Source organism: Bubalus kerabau, chromosome 3, assembly GCF_029407905.1.
Source record: "Bubalus kerabau isolate K-KA32 ecotype Philippines breed swamp buffalo chromosome 3, PCC_UOA_SB_1v2, whole genome shotgun sequence".
Classification (NCBI taxonomy): domain Eukaryota; kingdom Metazoa; phylum Chordata; class Mammalia; order Artiodactyla; family Bovidae; genus Bubalus; species Bubalus kerabau.
Window position 1 is genome coordinate 54,161,942 of NC_073626.1, and position 18,902 is coordinate 54,180,843.

At 37.3% G+C, this 18,902-nt stretch overlaps 1 protein-coding gene across 1 annotated transcript in view; it reads right to left on the reverse strand.

The window, feature by feature from the left end:
• Nucleotides 1-18,902, reverse strand: part of OCA2 (OCA2 melanosomal transmembrane protein) — a 326,371-nt gene that overhangs the window by 102,626 nt on the left and 204,843 nt on the right. The window contains exon 19 of the mRNA XM_055571821.1: nucleotides 1,397-1,524. Within this exon, the coding sequence (XP_055427796.1) occupies nucleotides 1,397-1,524 (128 nt within the window). The remainder of the gene's footprint in view (nucleotides 1-1,396; nucleotides 1,525-18,902) is intronic.

Here is an 18,902-nt window from a genome sequence, read left to right on the forward strand (position 1 = left end):
ACAAATATACATAAATTTTTATGAAAATATGTAAATAAAATATAGTATATCCATATAGCAGAATGTTATTCAACAATAAAACAAATGAGTCTAAGGTACATGGATAAACCTCAACATCATTATTCTAATTTAAAGAAGCCAACAGAAAATAGTACACAATATATGATTCCTTTTAGATGAAATGTACAGGAAAGGCAACTCAATAAAAAAAGGATCAGTGATTGCCTAGAGCTGGAGTTGTGAGCTAGAAATGACTATAAGGGATCATGAGGGTCATGGGAATGAAACATTCAAAATTTACTAAAAATTACTGAACTGTAAATGTAAAAGGAATTAACTTATGATATATAAATTATATCTCAAGTTGTTTTAAATATTCCAGCATTTACCCTATCAGACAAAGAGAAGTATGAAATTGAAAACAATATGCCAAAGCCTAGATGAGATAGCAGTTTACATCTTGAATAAACATGCAATTGAGGCAGCGACTTTCAAAAGCCAATCATGAAATAGTAACTAGAATTTCCCCCTCAATAGTCTATATGTTTGTGCATAAAGAAAACACAGAATAGAAAAGGTGAAGTTTTTGAGTAGGAAATTGATGAAGTAGAATATGATTCATAACTCTTTGATGTATTTGGAGGGGCTATGTGAGTTATTACACCTATGTAATCTATTATGAATTAAAGACATATTTCAATGATACAAGGGACCTGTTTAAAAATAATTAATTAAAAAGTGCTAGTTTTAATCAAGAGAATAGTGAATATTGAATGGATTTGTAATCAACAAGTTAAGGTGATTAATGTGAAACATTTGGTGTGTTTGAAGTAATCCTTTGGGGAACAGTATTTTTTATACAGTAAATCTTTTTATTTGAGGAGGTACATGTTTGTGAATCAACTCCCAAGATAAAAGTTATTGTGAATAACTTTGTGACAACAATTATAACTAAAACAATACATGTTATTCATTTTTTTCTTTGATGCAGTCTTTCCCATTATAAGAGATTATTTATTTAAATATTACACAAAAGGAATAGACTATCAAGATATTTCCCTATAAACTTTTTATAACAAGTCATTTTGCTCTAAGCCCAAATTAGAGTAAATTCTACTTTACAGCAAATGAAATTAGAGAAAGTTTACAAACCACAAAGGTTATTCAAGAAAAAAACAACAGCAACCAAATAAACAAGTTTATTAAATATTATTTAAGTGCCTGAGATAAAAGTTGGTTTAACTTAAAATAGTTCTAATTTCAACCCCCATAATTTTCCACTCAGTGAATATGTACAAAGACTTACAAACTTTGGGCTTTTTTCATTCAGTAAATAAAATGTGAAATATAAAAATCGGGTCTTTGAACTATTGCAAAAGTTCAACAAAAGACTTACCTCCATCAGAACAAAGAGTGCTGCAAAGAACAGAAGGGTTGCCCATTCCACTCTGTGTAGAATTATCTCAAAATCATGGATATCAGCTAAAATTAGCAACCAGATGGCACCTAAAATAGCAATCCACCCTGAAAAACAAGTAAACAGACTTATAGTTTAATTGTTAAAATGCTAATTCTTCATCTTCAGATTTCTTTTTTAATTGAAGGTAATTGATATTCTGCAAACTGAACACATTTAACATGTATCTTTTGGCTAATATATATACCAAAGAAAACAACAGCCATCAGGATAATGAATATATCCACCATGCCAGCAGTTTACTCATGTCCATACTCTTTTCTCCCTCTCCCTCCTCCTGTCACCCCATCCCACCCCCAGGAGACCATTCATTGCTTTCCTTTCACTCTATAGTTTTTATATTTCCTATAAATGCAATCATATAACATGTATTTTTTTTAACAGACTGCTTCCATTCAATACAATTATTTTAAGATTCTTCAACCTTGGTGTGTTCATTCTTCAATTCTTCAGTGTTGTTATTTCATTCTTCTTTTTTGTTAAGTATGGCTATGCCACAGTGCACATAATCATTCACCTTTGATGGACACTTGCATTGCTTCCAATGTTTGGCTATTACAAATGAATGTGCTATGAGCTTTCGTATAAATTATATATATGTACATTATGCTTTCAGTTATCTTGGATCAATATCTAGGAACAGAATTGTTGAATTATATGATAGGCTAGTTTATGGAATATTTGTGTTTTAAGAAACTATGAAACTACTTCCCAAAATGGTTGTAACATTTTACAATTCCACCAGTAGCATATGGGAATGCCCATTTCTCCATATTTTCAACACTTAGATTTTTTTATTTTCCAGTGGGCATAAAATGGTATCTCATTATGGTTTCAAATTGCATCCCTCTAATGACTAATGATGTTGAGCATCTTTTCATGTACTTATTTGCCATTCATATATGCTCTTTCATGAAGTTTTTGTTCAAATAGGCTGAGTACATTTTTTTCTAAGCAAATAAAACTCAAAATAATTAGAAAAAAATGTGCTGGATCAGAAATCAATGAAATGAAGATAGAAAATTATTAGTAAAAAGCAATAATACCAAAACTTGGTTCTTTAAGAAGATCAAGAAGATTGGTAAAGCTTGGTCAATCTAAATAGGATGAAAAGTGAAAAGGAAATAAAAATGCCAATATCAAGAATAAGATCAGCAATATGGCTTTAGATCATACAGACATAAAAAGTACTAGTTTTCTATAGCTGCCATCACAAAGTACTACAAATGTAGTGGCTTGAAATAGCACCTCTTTATTATATCATGGTTTTCATAGATCAGAAGTATGATGAGCTTAGCTGGTCTCTAATTAGGGCCTCAAAACAAAATCAAGGTGTTGGCGGGGCTGCATTTCTTTCTAGAGGCTTCAGGACAAAAACTGTTTCCCTACTTATTTCAATTATAGACATAATTCAGTTCCTGCTTATTTTGATTGTAGATATAAATCAATGCAAACTAAAGTCCCTACTTCCTTACTTGCTATCACCCAGGAGTTTTTCTTAGTTTTAAGAGGCCACCCACATTTCTAGCTCATGATTCACTTCCTCTGTCTTCAAAGCCAACAATGGTGGGTCAAGTCAAGTCACTCTCACAATTCAAATCTCTCCTGCTTCTCCTGCTGCATCTCTCCAATTAACTCTCTTCTCTTCCACTTCCATTTTAAGGGCCAATGTTATTACATTGAGCACACCTGGATAATCTAGGAAAATTTCCCTGTTTTAACATTTGTAATCTTAATTTTACCTGCAAAGTCCCTTCTGCCATGTGACATAACATACACAGGTATTAACATCACATATTAGGATGTAAACACCTTTGAGGGGCCACATATAGGTTAATTTGGGAAGAATTAGCATCTCTATTTATTAAGGTCTCCTTTAGTTTTTCCTAAGAATGTTTTGTAGAAATTCCAGAACTTATGTGGAAATACAAAGGACCTAGAATACCCAACACAAACTTGAAAAAGAAGAGCAAAATTAGAGAACATACATTACCTAATCAAAACAGTATAGTGTTTTAATATAGTCAAACTGATCAATGGAGAGTCCAGAAATACACCCACAAGTTAAAGACCAGAAGATTTGCAAGAAAAGTTCAACAACAGTTCAGTGAAGAAATTGTAATTATTTTCATGAATGGTGCTGAAACAATTGGATATTCACAAGCAAAAAAAATTCTTACTTTGATCCATTTATCGAATCATACACAAAAGTTAGCTATGTGGACAATGGAAAGTGAAAGTGTTAGTCACTCAGTCCTGTCTGACTCTTTGCAACCCCATGGACTGTAGCCCACCAGGCTCCTATGTCTATGGGATTTCCCAGTCAAGAATACTAGAGTAGGTAGCCATTCCCTTCTCCAAAAGATCTTCCTGACCCAGGGATAGAACCTGTGTCTCCTGCATTGCAGGCAAATTCTTTGCTATCTGAGCCACCAGGAAAACCCACGTAGAAAATAAGGCTAAACTTAAAATCTGTAATTTTAAAACTGCTAGAATAAACAAATGCAAAAACTTCTTTGATCTTGGGTTAAGTTTTCTTCAGTTCAGTTCAGTTCAGTTCAGTTTAGTCGCTCAGTCGTGTCCAACTCTTTGTGACCCCATGAATCGCAGCACGCCAGGCCTCCCTGTCCATCACCAACTCCCAGAGTTCACCCAAACTCATGTGCATCGAGTCAGTGATGCTATCCAACCATCTCATCTTCTGTTGTCCCCTTCTCCTCCTGCCCCCAATCCCTCCCAGAATCAGGGTCTTTTCCAATGAGTCAACTCTTCGCATGAGGTGGCCAAAGTATTGGGATTTCAACTTTAGCACCAGTCCTTCCAATGAATATTCAGGACTGATTTCCTTTAGGATGGACTGGTTGGATCTCCTTGCAGTCCAATAAACTCTCAAGAGTCTTTTCCAATACCATAGTTTAAAAGCATCAATTCTTTGGTGCTCAGCTTTCCTTTTAGTCCAACTCTCACATCCATACATGACTACTGGTAAAACCATAGCTTTGACTAGACGGACCTTTGTTGGCAAAATAATATCTCTGCTTTTTAATATGCTGTCTAGGTTGGTCTTAACTTTTCTTCCAAGGAGTAAGCGTCTTTTAATTTCATGGCTGCAGTCATCATCTGCAGTGATTTTGGAGCCCCCCAAAATAAAGTCTCTCACTGTTTCCATTGTTTCCCTGTCTACTTGCCATGAACTGATGGGACCAGATGCCATGATCTGAATGTTGAGTTTTAAGCCAACTTTTTCACTCTCTTCTTTCACTTCCATCAAGAGACTCTTTAGTTCTTCTTCACTTTATACCATATACAAAAATTAAATGAAATATAGACTTAAATATAAGACCAAAAACTATAAAACTCCCAAAGAAAACTTAAGGGAAAATCTTTATGACATTGAACTTGCCAATATTTTCTTGGCTATGACACCAAGAGCTCAGGCCACAAAAATTGACAAATGAGACTACATGAAACTTTAAAACTTTTGTTTATCAAAGGACATAATCATTAGAGTAAAAAGGCATCCCATGGAATAGGCGAAAATATCTGGAAATCACATATCTGAAAATGAGTTAATATCCAAAATATATAAAGAACTCCTCAGTTCAGTTCAGTTCAGTTCCTCAGTCATGTCCGACTCTTTATGACCCCATGAAATGCAGCACGCCAGGCCTCTCTGTCCATCACCAACTCCTGGAGCCTACCCAAACTCATGTCCGTTGAGTCAGTGATGCCATCCAACCATCTCATCCTCTGTCGTCCCCTTCTCCTCCTGCCTTCAATCTTTCCCAGAACTCCTAGGACTCAACACAAAAATCAAATAACCTAATTTAAAATGGCCAGAGGAACTTAACAGACATTTCTCCAAAGATGGTATACAAATGGCCAGTAACCAGATGAAAAGATTTCCCAGCATGACTAATCATTGGAGAGATGCATATCAAAATGACAATGAGAAATCATCTTTCACCTGTTATGATGACTACTATCAAAATGCAGGAAAAAATGTTGGTGGGGATGTGTAGAAATTGAAACACTTATGCACTATTGGTGTTTCTAAAGTGATTCAACAATTATGGAAAATAGGATGGAAGTTCCTCAAAATACTTAAAGTGTAACAACCATTTGATCCAGCAAACTCTATTTTGGGTGTACATCCAAAGGAATTGAAGCAGGGTCTCAAAAATTATTTGCATACCCACGTTCATAGAACACTATTCATAATAGTCAAGAGGTAGAATCAACCCAAATAGCCATTAATGGATGAATGTATAAACAAAAATGGTATAGTCATATAATAGAATATATAATTCAGACTTAAAAAGGAAGGAATTTGTATCACATTCTACAGCATGGATGAACCTTGAGAATTTTATGCTAAGTGAAATAAGCCAGCCACTAAAAGATAAGTACTGTATCATTTCACTTTTATGAAGTGTCTACAGTAGTCAAACTCATAAAAAAAAAAAAAAAGTGTAGAATTGTGGTTACCAAGGTATTTCATGAATAAAAGTTTCAGATTTGGAAGACAAAAAATTCTGAAGATCCATGTCACAGCAATGTGAATATATACTTAAAAGTACTAAAGTATGCACTTTAAAATGGCTAACACAGTGAAGAAGAATAAAAATAGGAAGAAGAGGGGAGAGAGGGAGAAGGAGGGAGGAGGAGGAAGAGGAAAAGAAAGAAGAAGAGGAGGGGAGGGGAGGGAGGAAAGAGAGGAGGAGAAGGTAGGGGAAGGAGGGGGAAAAGAAGAAAAAGAAACCAAAGTCTCAAACTGAAAAGTATAATAACTGAAGCAAAGATTCACTAGAGTTCAAAAGAAAATTTTAGCATGCAAAAGAAAGAATTGATGGATTTAAAAATAGGACAATTGAAAGTATTGACTCTGAGGAGCAGAAAGAGTGAAGAAAAGTGAATACAGACTAACAAATGCACAAATATATGGGAGTTCCAGAAGGACAAGAGAAAGGGGAAGAAAGAATATTTGAAGAAATAATGGCAGAAATTTGCAAATAAGAGATTAGAAATAAAATAGAGAATATCAACAAAACCAAAATTTGCTTCTTTCTAAAGATCAACTAAATTGACAAACTGTTAGCTATAATCACAAAGAAAAAAGAGAATGCAAAAAAAAAAATCAGAAATGAAAATGGAGACATTACTATCACCTTACAGAAATAAAAAAATATAAGAGATTACTATTAACAATTATACATCAACAAATTAGATAACCAGATGAAATGAACAAACTTATAGAAGCACAAATACCTAAACTGTCTCAGAAATAAATATAAATCTTTACAGATTTAAAGCAAGAGATTGAATCATTAATCAAAAACCTCCTAGCAGTGAGTAGTACAGAACCAGATGGCTTCACTGGTTGTTGTAGTTGTTATTCTTTAGTCACAAAGTTGTATCTGACTCTTTATGACCCCATGAACTGTAGCTTCCAGACTCCTCTGTCCATGGGATTTCCCAGACAAGAATATTAAAGTCACTGGTGTGAATTCTACCAAACATTTAAAGAAGAGTTATACCAAATCTTCTCAAATTCTTCCAAAAATATAAGAGGAGGGAATACTTCTAAGAGGCCAGCATTACTCTAATACCAGAGCCAGATAAAGGCATCAGAAGAAAAGCACATTTGAGACCTATAATCCCTTATGATTACAGAAGAAAAATTATCAAAAAATATTAACAAATGAAATCCAACAGCATATTAAAAGGATTGGTCCTAAGAACGTGGTCAACATAGGAAAATCAATGTTATACATCACATTTATACTATTCACGGAGATCTCAAGGCAAGAATGCTGAAGTGGTTTGCCATTCCCTTCTCCAGTGGACCACGTTTTGTCAGAACTCTTCACCATGACATATCAGTCTTGCCAAAGCAGACACAATGCCCAGTTGTAGATGTGGCTTTGGGTGAAAGTAAAGTCTGTTACTGTAAAGAACAGTATGCATAGGAATGTGGAATGTTAGGTCCATGAATCAAGGTAAGTTGGAAGTGGTCAAACAGGAGACAGCAAGAGTGAACGTCAATATTCTAGGAATCAGCGAACTAAAATGGACTGGAATGGGTTAATTTAATTCAGATGACCATTATATATACTACTGTGGGCAAAAATCCCTTCGAAGAAATGGAGTAGCCCTCAGAGTCAACAACAGAGTCTGAAATGCAGTACTTGGATGCAATCTCAAAATGACACAATGATCTCAGTTCATTTCCAAGGCAAACCATTCAACACCATAGTAATCCAAGACTATGCCCCAACCACTGATGCCAAAGAAGCTGAAGTTGAATGGTTCTATGGAGACCCACAAGACCTTCTAAAACTAACACCAAAAGAAAGATGTCCTTTTCATCATAGAAGACTGGAATGCAAAAGTAGAAAATCAAGAGATACCTGGAGTAACAGGCATGTTTGGCCTTGGAGTACAAAGTGAACCAAGGAAAGGGCTAATAGCATTTTGCAAGACAACACACTGGTCATAGAAAACAGCATCTTCCAACAACACAAGAGAGGACTCTACACATGGACATCACCAGATGGTTAACACTGAAATCAGATTGATTACATTCTTTGCAGCTGAAGATGGAGAAGATCTACACAATCAGCAAAAACAAGACCAGGAGCTGACTGTGGCTCAGGTCATGAACTCCTTATTGCAAAATTCAGACTTAAATTGAAGAAAGTAGGGAAAACCACTAGGCCATTCATGTATGACCTAAATCAAATTCCTTATGATTATAGAATGGAAGCAACAAATATATTCAAGGGATTAGATCTGATAGACAGAATGCCTGAAGAACCATGGAAGGAGGGTCATCACATTGTACAGGAGGCAGTGATCAAAACCACCCCCAAGAAAAAGAAATGCAAAAAGGAAAAATGGTTGCCTGAGGAGGACTTGAAAATAGTTGAGAAAAGAAGAGAAGCAAAAGGCAAAGGAAAAAGGGAACGATATACCCATCTGAAAGCAGAGTCCCAAAGAATAGCAAAGAGAGATAAGAAAGCCTTCTTAAGTGAACAATGCAAAGAAATAGACGAAAACAATAGAATGGGAAAGACTATAGAGATCACTTCAAGAAAATTCGAGATTTCAAGGGAACATTTCATGCAAAGTTACACACATAAAGAACAGAACAGTATGAACCTAACAGAAGCAGAAGATATTAAGAAGAAGTGGCAAGAATACAAAGAAGAATTATACCCAAAAAAGGACTTAATGACCTGGATAACCACGATGGTGTGGTCACTCATCTAAAGCCAGACATCCTGGAGTGTGAAGTAAAGTGGGCCTTAGGAAGCATCACTATGAACAAAGCTAGTGGAGGTGATGGAATTCTAGGTGAGCTACTTCAAATCCTAAGAGGTGCAGCACTCAATATGCCAGCAAATTTGGAAAACTCAGCAGTAGTGACAGGACTGGAAAGGTCATTTTTCATTCCAATCCCAAAGAAGGGCAATGCCAAAGAGTGTTCAAACTACCACATAATTGTATTCATTTCACATAGTAGCAACGCTCAAAATCCTTCAAGCTAGGCATCAACAGTACCTTAACCGAGAACTTCCAGAGGTACAAGCTGGATTTAGAAAAGGCAGAGGCTAAGATGGTGGAGGAATAGGATGGGGAGACCACGTTCTCCCCTAAAAATTGATCAAAAGATCATTTGAATGCTGAGCAACTTCCACAAAACAACTTCTGAACGCTAATGGAGGACATCAGACCCAGAAAGGCAGCCCATTCTCTTCAAAAGGAGGTAGGACAAAATATAAAAGACAAAAAGAGGTACAAAAGAGTTAGGGATAGAGACCCATTCTGGGGAGGGAGTCGTGAAGGAGGAGAAATTTCCAAACAGCAGGAAACCCTCTCACCAGCAGGTCTGTGAAGAGTTTTGGAATCTCAGAAGGCAACATAACCGGGAGGAAAAAAGAAAACCCACAGAATATGTGCCTAACTGCAACTCCCAGCGGAGACGTAGCCCAAATTTTAGCAATTGCCACCAACGAGTGGGGTCTGGACAGAGAGGCACGGGTTGCATGCATAGGTTAAGGACCAGGCCTGAATGCCCAGAGGACAATCTGAGGGAGCTAAGGTGAGATAACAACCCAAACTGTGTTGGGAGCCAGAGAGAGAAAAAGAGAGAGAGAGAGAACTTTCCCATGAAAAACTTTAACCTAAGGCTCTAACCTAAGGCGCAGCCTGGCCTGCTCACAGAGGAAAGGATTGAGCAAATACCAAAGGAGAGCTAGGTGGCTGTGGACTGGCCCCTTCCCCCGCTGGAGGCAAAGAGGCAGGCGTGGGACAGCCAGAGCCTGTAGGCAAGGGGCAATCTCTGCCCCAGAGACTGGCATCCTCCACCAAACTGTGAGCAGACTCTCAGTTGCTAACCAAGTCTTCCTGGGATCCTGGATGGTTGACATCTGCCAGGAGGGTCACAGCCTGAGATCAGCTCCCCACAGGAGACACATGGCACACCTGAGAGGAGCTCTTGCAGCATACCCAGGACACTGAGCAGCCAGGACCATGGAGGTGATTAAGATGCACAGCCCACCTAGGACAGTGCGCTCACCAAGCACCTGATTGCCTGAGCTGTTCTGACCTTGGAAAGGCACAAAATGAACAACCAAGTCTGTGCCTTTGTGGAGTACCCGAAAACCTGAACCTGAGCAGTGTAGACCAGGGAAGTACATGCCACTATGAGAACTGGGACAAGCCCAGTGTGATTCATACAGTGTGAGCACTTCCCACACAAGCCAGTGATATTTGTTTGCTGTGTTCCTTCTTCCCCACAACACAACTGAACAAGTGAGCAAAAATAAGTGATCACCTTCACCCCCTTGAGTCACGGTGAAAATTAGACACTGAAGAGAAGTGCAAACAGATGAAGCCAAAATAAACAAAGAAGAGGGAACTGCTCTGAAACTGACAGGTGCAACAGATTAAAACCTTGTAGTTAACATTGACTAAGCATTGGAAGGGGCCTATAGACCTTGAGAAGAAGTATAAGCTGGAACAAGGAACTATCTGAAACTGAACTGACCCCACACTGCCCTCAACAGCTCCAGAAAAATTCCTAGATATATTTTTACTATCATTTTTTAATTTCTTTTATTTTTAACTTCTTTATTACTCCTTTAATATTCATTTTTATAACCTACTTGCAAAAAAAAGACCCTATTTTTAAAACAAATTTCATATATATATATATTTCTTTTTTAATTTTTTGTGATTTTGTTTTGTATTTCTACTATTGTATTTCTGGGAGTCTCACTTCTACTCTGAATTTTTAATCTTTGCTTTTTGGTATTTGTTATCAATTTTGCACATTTAAGAATCTAATCTTCAGCACCCATTTTTAGTTAGGGGTGTGATTACTGGCTTGATTGCTCTCTCCCCTTTTGATGCTCAATTTTGTCCCCCAGGTCACCTCTATCTCCTTCCTCCCCCTTCTCTTCTCTACTTAACTCTGTGAACCACTCTGGGTGTTCCAAACTGTGGAGAGCACATAGGGAACTGATTACTGGCTAGATTGCTCTCTCCCCTTTTGACTCTCCCTCTTCTCCTCCTGGCCACCTCTATCTCCCTCCTCCCTCTCCTCTTCTCCTCTCCATGTAACTCTGTGAACCTCTCTGGTGTCCCTCATTGTAGAATTGTTTCAGCATTAACCTAAATTTTTATCATCTGTGGTGGATGGATGGCGAAGTCTTGAGGCTACTGTAAGAATAAGACTGAAAGCCAAAAGCAGGAGGCTTAAATCCAAAACTAAAGAATACCAGAAAACTCCTGACCCCAGGGAGCATTAATCAACAAGAACTCATCCAAAAGCCTCCATAACTACACTGAAACCAAGCTCCACCCAAGAGCCAACAAGTTCCAGAGCAAGACATACCATGCTAATACTCTAGCAATGCAGGAACACAGCCCTGAGCATTAAAATAGAGGCTGCCTAAAGTTAAACCAAACCCTTAGACACCCCCAAAATTCACTACTGGATGCTTTATTGCACTACAGAAAGAAGAGATCCAGCTCCACCCACCAGAAAACTGTCGCAAGCTTCCCTAACCAGGAAACCTTGACAAGCCACTCATCCAACCCCCCCAACAGGGAGCAATCTCCACAATAAAGAGGAAACACAAACTTCCAGTATACAGAAATGCCACCCCAAACACAGCAATCTAAACAAAATTAAAAGACAGACAAATAGTCAGCAGGTAAAGGAACATGATAAATGCCCACCAAGCCAAACAAAGGAGGAGCAGATAAGGAGCCTACCTGAAAAAGAATTCAGAATCATGATAATAAAAATGATCCAAAATCTTGAAAACAAAATGGAGTTACAAATAAACGCTCTGGAGACAAGGATTAAGAAGATGCAAGAAAAGTTTAATAAGGACCTAGAAGAAATAAAAAAGAGTCAATCAATAATGAATGCTACAATAACTCAGATCAAAAGCACTCTGGAGGGAACCAACAGTAGAATAACTGAGGCAGAAGATAAGATAGGTGAGGTCGAAGATAGAATAGTGGAAATAAATGAACCAGAGAGGAAAAAAGAAAACAGAATAAAAAGAAATGAGGACAACCTCTGACACCTCTGGGACAATGTTAAACCCCCCAATATTTGAATGATAGGGGTCCCAGAAGAAGAAGACAAAAAGAAAGGCCATGAGAAAACACTTGAGGAGATAATAGTTGAAAACTTCCCTAAAATGGGGAAGGAAATAGACACCCAAGTCCAAGAAACCCAGAGAGTCCCATTCAGGATAAACCCAAGGCAAAACATCCCAAGACACATATTAATCAAATTAATGAACATAAAACACAAAGAACAAATATTAAAAGCAGCAAGGGAAAAAAAAAAACAAATAACACACAAGGGGATTCTCACAAGGATAACAGCAGATCTTTCCAAAGAAACTCTTCAAGCAAGAAGGGAAAGGCAGGACACACTTAAAGTGATGAAAGAGAAAAATCTACAACCCAGATTACTGTACTTAGCAAGAATCTCATTCAAATATGAAGGAGAAATCAAAAGCTTTACAGACAAACAAAAGTGGAGAGAACCACCACACCAGCTCTTCAACAAATGCTAAAGGATCTTCTCTAGACAGGTAATACAGAAAATGTTTATAAACTCGAACTCAAAACAACAAATGAATGGCAACGGGATCATCCTTATCAATAATTACCTTAAAAATAAATGGGTTGAATATCCCAACCAAAAGACAAAGACTGGCTGAACGGATACAAAAACAAGACTCCTATATATGCTGTCTACAAGAGACCCACCTCCAAACAAGGGACACATACAGACTCAAAGTGAAGGGCTAGAAAGCAATATTTCCTGCAAATGGAGACCAAAAGAAAGCAGGAGTAGCAATACTCATATCAGATACAATAGACTTTGGAATAAAGGCCATGAAAAGAGACAAAGAAAGATACTACATAATAATCAAAGGATCAATCCAAGAAGAAGATATAACAATTATAAATATATATGCACCCAACACAGGAGCACCACACTATGTAAGGCAAATGCTAACAGATATGAAAGGGGAAATTAACAGCAACATAATAATAGGGGGAGTCTTTAATACCCCACTCACACCTATGGATAGATCAACTAAACTGAAAATTAGCAAGGAAACACAAACTTTAAATGATACAATGGACCCGTTAGACCTAATTAATATCTATAGGACATTTTACAAGTAAACAATGAATTTCACTATTTTCTCAAGTGCACACGGAACCTTCTCCAGGATAGATCACATCCTAGGCCATAAATCTAGCCTTCATAAACTCAAAATTTTACATCATCTCAAGCGTCTTTTCTGATTATAATGTGGTAAGATTAGATGTCAACTACAGGAAAAACAAACTATTAAAAATACAAACATATGGATGCTGAAAAACACACTTCTGAATAACCAAAAAATCACAGAAGAAATCAAAAAAGAAATCAAAATATGCATAGAAATGAATGAAAATGAAAACCCAAAACCTATGGGATTCAGTTAAAGCAGTGCTAAGGGGAAGGTTCATAGCAATACATGCCTACCTCAAGAAACAGGAGAAAAATCAGAAAAATAACCTAACTCTACATCTAAGGCAACTAGAAAAAGAAGAAATGAAGAAACCCAGGGTTAGTAGAGGGAAAGAAATAATAAAAATTAGAGCAGAAATAAATGAAAAGAAGTAAAGGAGACCATAGCCAAAATCAACAAATCTAAAAGTGGGATCTTTGAGTATATAAATAAAATAGACAAATCATTAGCCAGACTCTTCAAGAAAAAAAATAGAGAAGAATCAAATCAACAAAATTAGAAATGAAAATGGAGAAATTACAACAGACAACACAGAAATGCAAAGGATCAAAAGAGACTACTGTAAACAAATATATGTCAATAAAATGGACAACTTGGAAGAAATGGACAAATACTTAGAAAAGTGTAACTTTCCAAAACTGAATCAGGAAGAAATAGAAAATCTTAACAAACCCATCAGAAACATAGAAACTGAAACTGTAATAAAAAATCTTCCAACAATCAAAAGCCCAGGACCAGATGGCTTCAGAGCTGAATTCTACCAAACATTTAGAGCAGAGCTAACACCTATCTTATTCAAACTCTTCCAAAAAATTGTAGAGGAAGAAAAACTTCCAAACTCATTCTATGAGGCCACTATCACCCTAATACCAAAACCAGACAAAGATGCCACAAAAAAAGAAAACTACAGACCAATACCACTGATGAACTAAGATGTAAAAATCCTCAACAAACCTCTAGCAAACAGAATCTAACAACACATTAACAAGATGATCAAGTGGGCTTTATCTCAGGGATGCAAGGATTCTTCAATATGTAATATCTGATACAACATATTAACATATTGAAAGATAAAAATAATATGATCATCTCCATAGATGCAGAGAAAGCCTTTGACAAAATTCAACAACCATTTATGATAAAAACCCTCCAGAAAGCAGGAATAGAAGGAACATACCTCAACATAATAAAAGCCATATATGATAAACCCACAGCAAACATTATCCTCAATGTTGAAAAGTTGAAAGCATTTCCCCTAAAGTCTGGAAGAAGACAAGGGTGCCCACTCTCACCACTACTATTCAACAGTTTTGGAAGTTTTAGCCATAGCAGTCAGAGAAGAAAAAGAAATAAAAGGAATACAGATTGGAAGGGAAGAAGTAAAACTCTCACTGTTTGCAGATGACATGATCCTCTAAATAGAAAACCCTAAAGACTCCACCAGAAAATTACTAGAGCTAATCAATAAATATAGTAAAGTTGCAGGATATGAAATTAACACACAGAAATCCCTTTCATTCATATACACTAACATTGAGAAAACAGAAAGAGAAATTAAGGGAACAATTCCATTCATCATTGCAATGAAAAGAATAAAATACTTAGTAATAAGTCTACCTAAAGAAACAAAAGAACTATATATAGATAACTATAAAACACTGATGAAAGAAATCAAAGATGACACAAATAGATGGAGAAATATACCAGGTTCATGGATCAAAAGAATAAATATCGTGAAAATGAGTATACTACCCAAAGAAATCTATAGATTCAATGCAATCCCCATCAAGCTACCAACAGTATTTTTCACATAACTAGAACAAATAATTTCACAATTTGTATGGAAACACACACACACAAATCTTGAAAACCAAAGCAATCTTGAGAAAGAAGAATGGAACTGGAGGAATCAACCTGCCTGACTGCAGACTATACTACAAAGCTACAGTCATCAAGACAGTATGGTACTGCACAAAGACAGAAATATAGATCAATGGAACAAAATAGAAAGCCCAGAGATAAATCCACGCACTATAGACACCTTATCCATGACAAAAGAGGCAAGAATATACAGTAGAGAAAAGACAATCTCTTTAACAAGTGGTGCTGGGAAACTGGTTGACTACTTGTAAAAGAATGAAACTAGAACACTTTCTAATACCATACACAAAAATAGACTCAAAATGGATTAAAAATCTAAATGTAAGACCAGAAACTATAAAACCCCTAGAGGAAAACATAGGCAAAACACTCTCTGACGTAGATCACAGAAGGATCCTCTATGACCCACCTCCAAGAGTAATGGAAATGAAAGCAAAAATAAACGGGACCTAATTAAAATTAAAAGCTTTTGCACAATGAAGGTAACTGCCGGGAGCCAGCATGGGAGTCCCCACCCATGACAAGGTCATGTGGGAGAGTTCTGGTGGGCAAGGTGAGCCAGAACTCGAGGGGTGCCCCTCTGGGCCTGCCTGAGTGTCTACTCCAAAACCAGAGCCTGTCTGTTTTACTGCTTCATGACTTTCACCAACTTCTCTAACAGTCACGGGGGTTATCCCCAACCACCTTTTTTCTGAAGGAAATCAACTTAGAGCTCTAGCTAATTAGCCTCCTGGGCATAATAGGAGTGTTTAAATCCAAACCCCTCAGACGGCTCTCTAACTTGCCTGACAGGTTTACCCACCGCGAGAGGCATGGGAAGCTTAAGATATTCAAATAGTATAGAGCCTCTCGGAGAGTTAGAAATTGTTAGAACTAGTAGAAGATTTCATTGTTGAGCCAATGCTTGCTGCCAAGTTTCCACATCCCCTGTATTGCATCCTTAAAAGTGTATTAATATAGTTGGTACATAGAAAAAGTAAGTAGTGGCCTTGGTGCTAACAACTTTAAACCCTTAAGGTAATAAATTCTTTCCTTGTTGTAAACCCACTGCACTTCTGCCCTATTGGAATGCAACTTTATCTAACACCTTCGGAGGATGGTGCCAAACTTTAAAATAATTAATCTTAGAGAAAATAAGTCTTATGGTTGACAAACCTTTATCAGAGTCATAAAATGTTAACAGGCCTTCTGGCCATAAGATGATGTAAATCACCTAAACCATTTGTATACAATAAGTTTGCAGAAAATAAAGCCTGGTCTCAATAAGGATCAAAGACTGCTGACTTTGCATGATTTCACACCCCCTATTATCCTCTATGTACAACTTAAGGTATATAAGCTCCCTTTGAAAATAAAGCTACGGGCCTTGCTCCACGCTTGGTCTCCCCGTGTCGTTCTTTTTTTCTCTTTCCTTTTCCTTTTCAGTCTGATCCCCTGGAGTGCAGGGGCCCTCTGTGTTCACTTTCCTGTCTGGGCTTCTAAGACCCACTCAAGAAGGTGCCTAAGGTGGGGCACCTTCTGTGATTCGAGAGGGTGCCTGAGGCCTACGTGAACAGAGCAAGTCCTGTGCTGGGGCTTTATTGGCTTTCTGCATAAACCAAGGAATATCAGCCTCTTTTCTCTCCTCTATTTTCTTAACTGCAAAATTCTTTCCCTGTCTCTTTCTCCTTTTATCTATTATTTATCTTTTAATCGCCAACACCATCCTCCCGAGAGATCCCTGGCTCCTACAGGGCTGGACCCTGGTAGGTAACTATAAGCAAGGTGAAAATACAGACTTCAGAATAGGAGAAAATAATAGCAAAAGAAGCATCTGACCAAGAATTAATCTCAAAAATATACCAGCAGCTCCTGCAGCTCAATTCCAGAAAAATAAGTGACCCAATCGAAAAATGAGCCAAAGAACTGAACAGACATTTCTCCAAAGAAGACATACAGATGGCTAAGATGGCTAACAAACACATGAAAAGATGCTCAACATCACTCATTATCATAGAAATGCAAATCAAAACCAAAATTAGGTACCATCTCACGCCATTCAGATGGCTGCTATCAAAAAGTCTACAAACAATAAATGCTCAAGAGGGTATGGAGAAAAGGGAACCCTCTTACACTGTTGGTGGAATGCAAACTAGTACAGTCACTATGGAGAACAGTGTGGAGTTTCCTTAAAAAAAAAAAACTGGAAATAGAACTGCCATACAACCCAGCAATCTCACTGCTGGGCATACATACCGAGGAAACCAGAACTGAAAGAGACATATGTACCCCAACATTAATCACAGCACTGTTTACAATAGTTAGGACATGGAAGCAATCTAGATGTCCATCAGCAGATGAATGGATAAAAAAGCCGTGGTGCATATACACAATGAAGTATTACTCAGCTATTAAAAAGAATGCATTCGAATCACTTCTAATGAGGTGGATCAAACTGGAGCCTATTATACAGAGTGAAGTAAGTCAGAATAAAAAACACCAATACAGTATATTAATGTGTATATATGGAATTTAGAAAGATGGTAACAATATGCAAGACAGCAAAAGAGACACAGATATAAAGAACAGACTTTTGGACTCTGTGGGATAAGGGGAAGGTGGGATGATTTGAGATAATAGCATTGAAACATATATATTAACATATGTGAAATAGATCACCAGTCCAGGTTCAATGCATGAGACAGGACGCACTGGGATGACCCTGAGGGATAGGATAGGGAGGGAGATGGGGGAGGCGGGGAGGTTCAGAATGGGGGACATATGTACACCTATGGCTGATTCATGTCAATGTATAGCAAAAACCACTACAATATTGTAAATAATGAGCCTCCAATTAAAATAAATTAATTAATTTTAAAAATGAAAAGGCAGAGGAACCAGAGATCAAATTGCCAACATCTGTTGGATCATAGAAAAAGCAAAGGAATTCCAGAAAAACATCTACTTCTTTACTGACGACACTAAAGCCTTTGACTGTGGATCACAATAAACTGTGGAAAATCCCTAAAAGAGATGGGAATACCAGACCAACTTACCTGTCTCTTGAGAAACCTGTATGCAAGTCAAAGAGCAACAGTTAGAACCGGACATAGAACAACGGACTGGTTCAAAACTGGGAAAGGAGTACATCAAGGCTGTATATTGTCACCTTGATTATTTATCTTATATGCAGAGTACATCATAAGAAATGCCGGACTGGATGAAGTTCAAGCTGGAACCAAGATTGCCTGGAGAAATATCAATAACCTCAGATAAGCAGATGACACTGCCCTAATGGCAGAAAGGGAAGAGGAACTAAAAAGCCTCTTGATGAAAATGAAAGAGGAGAGAGAAAAAGCTGGCTTAAAACTCAACATTCAAAAAACAAAGATCATGGCATCTAGTCCCATCACTTCATGGCAAATAGACGGGGAAACAATGGAATCAGTGACAGATTTTAATTTCTTCAGCTCCAAAATCACTTTGGGTGCTGACTACAGCCAGGAAATTAAAAGACTCTCATTTCTTGGAAGAAAAACTATGACAAACCTAGACAGTGTATTAAAAAGCAGAGATGTCACTTTACCAACATGGGTCCATCTAATTAAACTTATAGTTTCTCCAGTAGTCATGTACAGATGTGACAGCTGAACCATAAAGAAGGCTTTAATACAGAAGAGTCGATGCTTTTGAATTGTGGTGCTGGAGAAGACTCTTGAGAGTCC